The sequence below is a fragment of the Eretmochelys imbricata genome, chromosome 23, assembly GCF_965152235.1.
Source record: "Eretmochelys imbricata isolate rEreImb1 chromosome 23, rEreImb1.hap1, whole genome shotgun sequence".
NCBI classification, from domain to species: Eukaryota; Metazoa; Chordata; order Testudines; family Cheloniidae; genus Eretmochelys; species Eretmochelys imbricata.
The window spans coordinates 12,498,172-12,507,836 of NC_135594.1; the positions used below are offsets into that span (position 1 = coordinate 12,498,172).

The window sequence follows — 9,665 nt, forward strand, 5'->3', positions numbered from 1 at the left end:
TCCCAGGCCCTCCCCCTGACCACTAGACACCCCGCCCTTCCCCTCCCAGAGCCAGGGAGAGAACCCAGGAGTCCTGGCTCTCAGCCCCTCCCCCAGACCATGAGACACTCCTCCCTTCCTCTCCCAGAGCCAGGGAGAGAACCCAGGAATCCTGGCTCCCAGCCGCCCCCCCCCGCCAACCATTAGACACCCCTCCCTTCATCTCCCAGAGCCAGGGAGAGAACCCAGAAGTCCTGGCTCCCAGCCGCCCCCCCCCCGCCAACCATTAGACACTCCTCCCTTCCTCTCCCAGAGCCAGGGAGAGAACCCAGGAATCCTGGCTCCCAGCCCCCCCCCCCCCCCCCGCCAACCATTAGACACCCCTCCCTTCATCTCCCAGAGCCAGGGAGAGAACCCAGAAGTCCTGGCTCCCAGCCCCCCTGCTCAAACCACAACACCCCCTTTCCTCCCTGAGCCATGGCTAGAACCCAGGCATCCTGACCCCCGGCCCAGGGCTCTCCCTGCTAGGCTTGGAGGGGCCCCCTGGTGGCCATCGCCCCCTTTTCTGATCTCTGCCCCTTGTTCATGGCCAGGCACGGACCCTGCCCCCTGCATCTTCCCCTTCACCTACAATGGCAAGGTCTACACAGACTGCACGACCGTGGGCAGCAGCTGGCCCTGGTGCGACCACCACGGCCAGCTACGACTGGGACAAGGCCTACAGGTTCTGCTCTGAGGAGGGTGAGTGCCCAGGGGTGGGACACGGAATGGGGGCAGCCAGGGGGCGGAACATGGGGGAAGCCGGGGGATGGGGCAGGGGCAGCCAGGGGATGGGATGAGCATGGGGGGCAGCTGGGGGACAGGATGGGGTCAGGATGGGGAAGAAGCCGGGGGACGGGATGGGGACAGGGGGCAGCGCCGGGCAGCACAGACGACCGTCGTGTTCCCCACTTGTGATCCCTCACGCCCGGAGCTGGCGGGTCTGGCCACGGCCAGGCGTTTGACCACCATCTTCCTGGCACCCGCCCCAGCGACACCTCCAGGGCAGAGCCACCCCGTCCATCTGTCTGTCTAACCCATGCACCCTGTCTGTCTGTCTAGCCCCATATACCCACCTCTGTCTGTCTGTCTAACCCCATGTACTCCCCATCCGTCTGTTTAGCCCCATATACCCCTCTCTGTCTGTCTAGCCCCATACACCCCCCTTTGTCTCTCTCTCTAACCCCATACACCCCTTCTTTGTCTGTCTAGCCCAGTACACCCCTGCCATCTGTCTGTCTCTGGGTCAAACCCTTTGTCATGGACTCACAGGTCATGCCCACTCTTGGCCCCCTGTGGTCCGTGGGGGGAACCCCCTTCAGTGCGACAGCCCTTCTCGGGGGTCCACTGTATCTCGGGGGTTAAGCCCCTCCACCTCCTGGAGCCGCACCTCTCCGAGCCTTAGCATGCCTGTCTCTCACCGTGCTCCCCTTCAGGGAGTCCACTCACTCTGGACCCCGGGGGCCTCCACTCCCAGAGGGAATAATGCCCCCCTGATCCCTAGACCGAAGCAATCTGATGAGGTTCAATAAGGATAAGTGCAGGGTCCTGCACTTAGGACGGAAGAACCCAATGCACAGCTACAGACTAGGGACCGAATGGCTAGGCAGCAGTTCTGCGGAAAAGGACCTAGGGGTGACAGTGGACGAGAAGCTGGATATGAGTCAGCAGGTTGCCCTTGTTGCCAATAAGGCCAATGGCATTTTGGGATGTATAAGTAGGGACATAGCGAGTAGATCAAGGGACGTGATCGTCCCCCTCTATTCGACATTGGTGAGGCCTCATCTGGAGTACTGTGTCCAGTTTTGGGCCCCACACTACAAGAAGGATGTGGATAAATTGGAGAGAGTCCAGCGAAGGGCAACAAAAATGATTAGGGGTCTGGAACACATGACTTATGAGGAGAGGCTGAGGGAGCTGGGATTGTTTAGTCTGCAGAAGAGAAGAATGAGGGGAGATTTGCTAGCTGCTTTCAACTACCTGAGAGGTGGTTCCAGAGAGGATGGTTCTAGACTATTCTCAGTGGTAGAAGAGGACAAGACAAGGAGTAATGGTCTCAAGTTGCAGTGGGGGAGGTTTAGGTTGGATATTAGGAAAAACTTTTTCACTAGGAGGGTGGTGAAACACTGGAATGCGTTACCTAGGGAGGTGGTGGAATCTCCTTCCTTAGAAGTTTTTAAGGTCAGGCTTGACAAAGCCCTGGCTGGGATGATTTAATTGGGGATCGGTCCTGCTTTGAGCAGGCGGTTGGACTAGATGACCTCCTGAGGTCCCTTCCAACCCTGATATTCTATGATTCTATGAACACTCAGACAGCATAAAACAGGAGGGTTTATTAAGCATCTGAACCTAGGACAGCGTGGGGTGAGGGGTCCACACCCATCTGCGCTGCCCCCAGGGCGTCCCACCCCCTGACAATCCCTGTCTGTGTCTCCCCCAGTCTACGGCGGAAATACAGGTGGCCAGCCCTGCTTCTTCCCCTTTGTGTACCAGGGTCGCACCTTCCACACGTGCATCACGGAGTGGAGCCACAGGGCCAAGCCCTGGTGCACCGCCACAGCAAACTACGACATGGACACGGACGGCCTAGAAGCCAGAGGGACATGTCACTGCTTCCCAGGACCTGCCTGAAGTCAGCGTTGCTCAGAGCCCACATCCCCAAACCCCTCACTCCAGCCACACCCCAGAGCCCGCACCCCAAACCCCTCACTCCAGCCACACCCCAGAGCCCGCACCCCAAACCCCTCATCTCCAGCCCCATCCCAGAGCCCGCACCCCTCCCACATCCCTCCCTTCTGCCCCACCCCAGAGCCCCCTCCCACACCCCAAACCCCTCTTCCCCGGCCCCACCCCAGAACCTGCATCCCCTCCCATACCCCAACCCCCTGCCCCCGCCCGGTGAAAATGAGAGAGTGAGTGAAAGATGGGGAGAGCGAGCGACAGAGGGAAGGGGATGGAGTGAGCAGGGGTGAGGCCCCAGAGAAGTGGCGGGGCAAGGGTATTTGGTTTTCTGCAATTAGAAAGTTGGCAACCCTAGCTTCCCCCACAACTCTGCCAGTGCCCCATAACCCTGACCCCCATTCCCTGTACTACTCCGGGGTGGTTGGAGGGCAGTCGCCCGGCTGCTGGGGGGCTCAGGGTTTTTATTTAACTGGACACAGGCTCAACTTGGGGTGGTTCTGGTTTGAGTGTGAGCCACATTACCCAGCATGCTCTCTGTTTCCCGTGTCTCCCACATCCCATCTCCCTCCCCTGCCTCATCTCTCCCAGTGCTTGGTGAGAACTCAGAGGAGCCTTGTACGTTCCCGTTCAGGTACAAAGGCAGGAAGTACACGGCTTGTACCATGGATGACAGGAAGCGGCCCTGGTGTGCCACCATGAGCAACTACGAAGCGGACCATAAATGGAGGTACTGCAGCACGGCAGGTACGTGGGGCCAGGAGAGACACAAAGAGTGGGTGCAGTTTGCAGCTGGTATGGGCAGCACCCAGTGCAACAGGGCCCCAATCTCAGTGGCTGTCTGGGCAATGCCCAACCCGACGGGGCCCTGATCTCAGTGACTCTGTGTCTAGGCAGCGCCCGGCGTGACGGGCCCCAATCTCAGAGTCTCTGTATCTGGGCAGCGCCCAGCCCGATGGGGCCCCGATCTCAGTGAGTGTGTGTCTGGGTAGCACCTGGCCTGAGAGGGCCTTGATCTCAGTGATTCTCTGACTGGGCAGCAACTAGTGCGACGGGGCCCAAATCTCAGCGACTGTCTGGGCAACAGATTGAGACATTGGATCTGGGAAGGAGTCTTTTTCCTACCCTAGAAATATTTTGGGAGTTCAACATTTTTCCCATCTTTGATAGGAGGGGCAAAAATGAAACCTCGAAAATATTCATGAACTGAAAACCCAAACTCTCTTTCAATTCGGCTAAGTTGAAACGTTTCATTTCGATCATTTTGAAACTTTGTTTCCATTTCCACCTTTTTTCCTGTTTCTTAACTTTTTTTTCACTCTAATGAGCTTAAATTTCAAAACAAAAAGGTGCTCACAACAAGGAACCCAGGGTTTTGTTTTTTCATTTCAAACATGTCTAAACATTTCCACATTTTTTTCCCTCGACATCTTTTCAAGTCAGGAAATGCATCAAAACTGGCAAAATGCATCAAAATGTTGAAACACTTTCGGTTCCCGTGAATTGGCAGTTTTTCCACTTAAAAATATTGTTTTGTTGGGAAAATTTGCCCCCCATTTCCCCAGCAAATCGGCCGCCCTGCGTCCTACCTTCTGCCCTGTTTTAACCCTTTCCTCCCTTGCCTCTTTCTCCATCCGCGGTGTGGGGGAGTTCGGAGAGCTCCCCTGGTGTCTTCCCTTTCATCTATAAGGGCAAGACCTACCACAGCTGTACGGCCGTCGATGACCAGATGGGAAGGCCCTGGTGTGCTACCACTCCCAACTACGACAAAGACCATTACTGGCACTTCTGCTTGAGCGAGGGTGAGTCCCGGCCATGACCAGAGCGTTCCATGTCGGCACAGGGAGTGCTATCGCCCGGTCTTGCGGACCAAATGAGGTCGCTGGAGGGGCTGTGTGCTACAAATGGCTTCCCCTGTGCAACCAAATTCCCTGGCATCTCCTGGTGATGCAGCCATCAGAGGGGCCTCCAGGATGATCCCATGCTCCTAGACACAACGCCATTCACCCACTGTTAAAAATTATCTTTGGCTTTCGCCGCAGCAGTGAGACGAGACACCCCCACCCCAGCTTTTCTTTTTTGCTAAGAAAACTCTTTGGCTTTCATAGAATCATAGAACTGGAAGGGACCTTGAGAGGTCATCTAGCCCAGTCCCCTGCACTCATGGCAGGACCAAGTATTATCTAGACCATCTCTGACAGGTGTTTGTCCAACCTGCTCTTAAAAATCCCCAGTAATGGAGATTCCACAACCTCCCTGGGCAATTTATTCTAGAGCTTAACCACTCTGACGGTTAGGAAGTTTTTCCTAATGTCCAACCTAAATCTCCCTTGATTCAATTTAAGCCCATTGCGTCTTGTCCTATCCTCAGAGGTTAACGAGAACAATTTTCTCCCTCCTCTCAGTCTTCTCTTCTCCAGACTAAACAAACCCAATGTTTTTCAATCTTCCCTCATAGGTCATGCTTTCTAGACCTTTAATCATTTTTGTTGCTCTACACTGGACTTTCTCCAATCTTTCCTGAAATGTGGCGCCCAGAACTGGACACAATACTCCAGTTGAGGCTTAATCAGTGTGGAGTAGAGCGGAAGAATTACTTCTCGTGTCTTGCTTACAACACTCCTGCTAATACAGCCCAGAATGATGTTTGCTTTTTTTGCAACAGTGTTACACTATTGATTCATATTTAGTTTGTGATCCATTCTAACCCCCAGATCCCTTTCTGCAGTACTCCTTCAAAGGCAGTCCTTTCCCCTTTTGTATGCGTGCATCTGATTGTTCCTTCCTAAGTGGAGTACTTTGCATTTGTCCTTATTGAATTTCATCCTATTTACTTCAGACCATTTTTCCAGTTTGTCCAGATCATTTTCAATGTTAATCCTATCCTCCAAAGCACTTGCAACCCCTCCCCGCTTGGTATTGTCCGCAAACTTTATAAGTGTACTCTCTATGCTATTATGCAAAGTATCAGAGGGGTAGCCGTGTTAGTCTGTACCCACAAAAACAACGAGGAGTCCGGTGTTATCTTAAAGACTAAAAAATTTACTTCAGAAGTGGGTTTTTTACCCACGAAAGCTTATGCCCAAATAAATGTGTTAGTCTTTAACGTGCCACAGGACTCCTAATTGTTTCTATGCCGTTATCTAAATCATGGAACATTAAATCATTAATAATTAATCATTAAACATTTCCTGCTGTTCACTTGCCTTTGCTCATTGCCTTTGCAGCCTACGGGGGGAACTCCAATGGCCAGGGCTTCACGTTTCCTTTTGTCTACAAAACCCAGCTATTTTCCAGCTGCACCAACGCTGGAGACAAGATAGGACATTTCTGGTGCGCCACAACTCACAACTGAGACCGGAATAAGCTGTGGAGCTACTGCCCCGATACCAGCCCCCGATACCAGTATCCAGTCCGCTTTGTACGTTCTCTCTGGGGCAGATCTGACTCGGGTTTTACTTATACAGCTGGGCAAATAACTAGTTTTTGGTTTGCTGATGGTTCTGAAAAATCAGAGGGGAAACTTGTCATGGGTTGCCGTGAAAATGAATTTTTTTGAAATTGTCAGTGAATCAAAAACCAGGGGTGGGGGAATCATTTCAGGTGGATCGTGAAAGTTCATTTTTTTTAAAATTGTCATTGCATTGCAAAGTCAGGGAAATGGTTTTGAGTGGATTCCTAAAATGAAATGTCTGAAATTTTCAGTGAGTCAAAAAATTACAAAAACTTTTGTCTCAGGTTATCCAGAAAATGAAATATTTCAGAGTTTTCAATTAATCAACAAAAAATGGGGAACAATGTGTTTTGGGAGGATCCCGGAAACAAACGTGTTGGAAATTTTCCGTGATTTGAAAGATCGGGGGGGAAAACCATTTTGGGTGGATCCTGGAATTGAAATTTTCTTTAAAACTTTTGATGAATTAAAAAATCAGGAAACAAAATTATTTTGAGTGGATCCCAAAAATGATTTTTTTTTAATGTTCATTTAATTAAAAATTTAGGGGGAAAAATCCCTTTGGGTTGAACATTTCATTTCAATTTTGAACATTTTTTAAACTATCTAAACTTTGGTTTTAATAAAATAGAAGGAAATTTTGAAAGCAGAAGTTGTTTTGAATTGAAGAATTGACTTTTTCTGAAGGTTTTGGTTGTTTTTTCGACATGAACAATCCAACATAACTGACACGCATTCACAATATACTTTGGTTTCACTGAATCTGTACTTTTCGCCAAAAACATTTCATCTGAAAAGTTTCATCCACTTCTATTTACCAAGTTGTCCAGGAGCCTCCGGATCTCCTGTGTGTTCGCATCACCTCTCTGCTGTCCCCCTGAGCCAATGAGAAGTTGTGACACTTGGATGCCAATGGGAGTTGTGCAGTGGGTCTCTATCTGATTGGTGGGTGGAAACCTGGCTTTCAGCACACCCCTCCCAGCAGCTGAATGAGCCTCTAAGGATTCCTTCAGGAAAGGCTCAAGGCCAGGGTTTAGGAGCAGCCATAGAATCAGATCCAGAACCGAAGGAGGGACTGACCTCAGTGGGATTTGGGAAGCCAGGTTCCTGTTGGCCCTCCTGGAAGATGCTTTAGCCATGATAATGTCATAGAATCATAGAATATCAGGGTTGGAAGGGACCTCAGGAGGTCATCTAGTCCAACCCCCTGCTCAAAGCAGGACCAATCCCCAATTAAATCATCCCAGCCAGGGCTTTGTCAAGCCTGACCTTAAAAACTTCTAAGGAAGGAGATTCTACCACCTCCCTAGGTAACGCAAATCCAGATTAAACGCCGTTCTAGAAGACACTTTAGTGAAACCCAAGTTATTGGGTTCAATACAGAGAGAACTGGTGGACACTCACTGGCCTGTGTTCCACAGGAGTTCAGACTGTACGATCACAGTGGACACATCTGGCCATGGGATCTATGAATCCATAAAGCCTACCTGAGATTTCTTGGCTATTCGCAATAGGTGGCCAGGTCATAGTGGGATGCGGGAGCTGTTAGTCCGTGGGCAGGTGGGCGTGTTGGCGGAGTCTATAACCACCTCGCTTTGCCTCCCTAGTCCTGGGTGGGAACGCGGCAGGAAAGAGCTGTGCGTTCCCCTTCCTCTACAACAAACAAATGCACCACACCTGCACCAGCAACGGGGAGAGCTCGGGCCACCTGTGGTGCAGCACCACCAGGAATTACGAGGTGGACAAGAAGTGGACTTACTGCTCCACACCAGGTAAGGCAGGGGGCGGAGGAATCATAGAATCATAGAATATCAGGGTTGGAAGGGACCCCTGAAGGTCATCTAGTCCAACCCCCTGCTCGAAGCAGGACCAATTCCCAGTTAAATCATCCCAGCCAGGGCTTTGTCAAGCCTGACCTTAAAAACTTCCAAGGAAGGAGATTCCACCACCTCCCTAGGCAACGCATTCCAGTGTTTCACCACCCTCTTAGTGAAAAAGTTTTTCCTAATATCCAATCTAAACCTCCCCCACTGCAACTTGAAGCTGAGCCTTGCGGTTAAGGTGTTCGGCTCACTGAGACCTGGTTCAATTCTGTCATAGACTCCTTGGGTGATTCAGTTAGGAACTGGTTGGTTGGTTTTTTGGTCCCCATCCCCCGCCCCTTAGGAAATGCTGAGCAAGCTGAAGTTCATGGGGAGCAGTTCTTAAGACCATCCCCCAAATTGCCCTCGAGCAGAGGGGCTCCTTCTATTGGCTGTTTAGATTGGCAGCGCTTTGAGACAGGGACTCTCGGTCTCTGTCTGTCTGGATAGCGCCTGGCACAACCCCAATCTCAGTGATTCTGTGTCTGGGCAGCACCCGGAGCGATGAGGCCCCGATCTTGGTGACTCTGTGTCTGGGCAGCACGCGACGTGACAGGGCCCCGATCTCGGTGACTGTGTCTGGGTGGCATTCAGTGCCCTGATCTCAGCAAAAGGGACCCCAGCAAAAGGGATCCCAGATCTCACACTAGTATCTAGAGGCCTTGACTAATGCACGTAATAACCACCGAGGATGTACCCCCAAAACACATCTGGGGTGTGGTTGTGTCTAACCACTTGTGCGTGTATAAACTGGCTAAATGCACTTCCCCACAGACTCACAAACCACCTAACACATTTTGCATATGCAATCCCCAACACCACAGACATTTTTTGCCTGTCCCCTTGGCATCTTTGGCTCGTTAGCCCCATGTTGCAGAAGTGGGGAAACAGAGGCATGGAGCTGGGCTGTGCCTTGTGAAAGGTCACCCAGCAGAGCCAGGCATAGCACCCAAGTCTCTCGTTGCTCTGCCTGGTGCCCCTGTCTATGGGGCCGCGCTCTCTCCCTGAGCCCTAAGCTGCATGGGGAACCACCTAACAAAATGTTTGCTCATGGTCTGATGCCGCCTGCATTTGCTATGCGTTGCCCATGATTCTGGCCAAGGTGTTCACCCGCTGTCAGTGTGTTTGGTCTGCAGACTACGACCGCCCCTTCCACCGAAAGCCCTGTGTCTTCCCCTTCATCGACAAGAAGTTTAAATTCCACACCTGCACCAACCTGGCGGAGGCCAGGGGGAAGTTCTGGTGTTCCAGCACAGACAACTATGACTGGGACCATCAGTGGAGCTACTGCCCTGCCTGAGACAGGTAGGACAGGGCGATGGGATGGCCTCTGTTTATAGGTTTCAAAGTAGCAGCCGTGTTAGTCTGTATTCACAAAAAGAAAAGGAGGACTTGTGGCACCTTAGAGACTAACAAATGTATCTGAGCATAAGCTTTCGTGAGCTACAGCTCACTTCATCGGATGCACATCAGTATAGCATCCCCATCTGGACCAGGGGTGTGTGATCCTGCTTCTTTTGTCTGCTTACACTGGGATCTCTTCCAGGCAGCAACTGTCTGCAGCAGCCGGTGCAAGGGGATCCCGATCTCTGTGATTCTATGTCTGGGCGGCACCTGGCATAATGGGTCCTGATCTCAGCGACTCTGTGTCT

General features: G+C 51.6%; 1 protein-coding gene across 1 annotated transcript; it reads left to right on the top strand.

Annotated features, from left to right (window-relative positions):
* Positions 1-611: 611 nt before the first annotated feature.
* Positions 612-9,313, top strand: LOC144279320 (epididymal sperm-binding protein 1-like). The gene is made up of 6 exons (XM_077840791.1): positions 612-720; positions 2,459-2,623; positions 3,289-3,427; positions 4,348-4,499; positions 7,759-7,923; positions 9,150-9,313. The coding sequence occupies exons 1-6, from the start codon at positions 612-614 to the stop codon at positions 9,311-9,313; spliced, it is 894 nt and encodes a 297-aa protein (XP_077696917.1).
* The last annotated feature ends 352 nt before the right edge of the window (positions 9,314-9,665 follow it).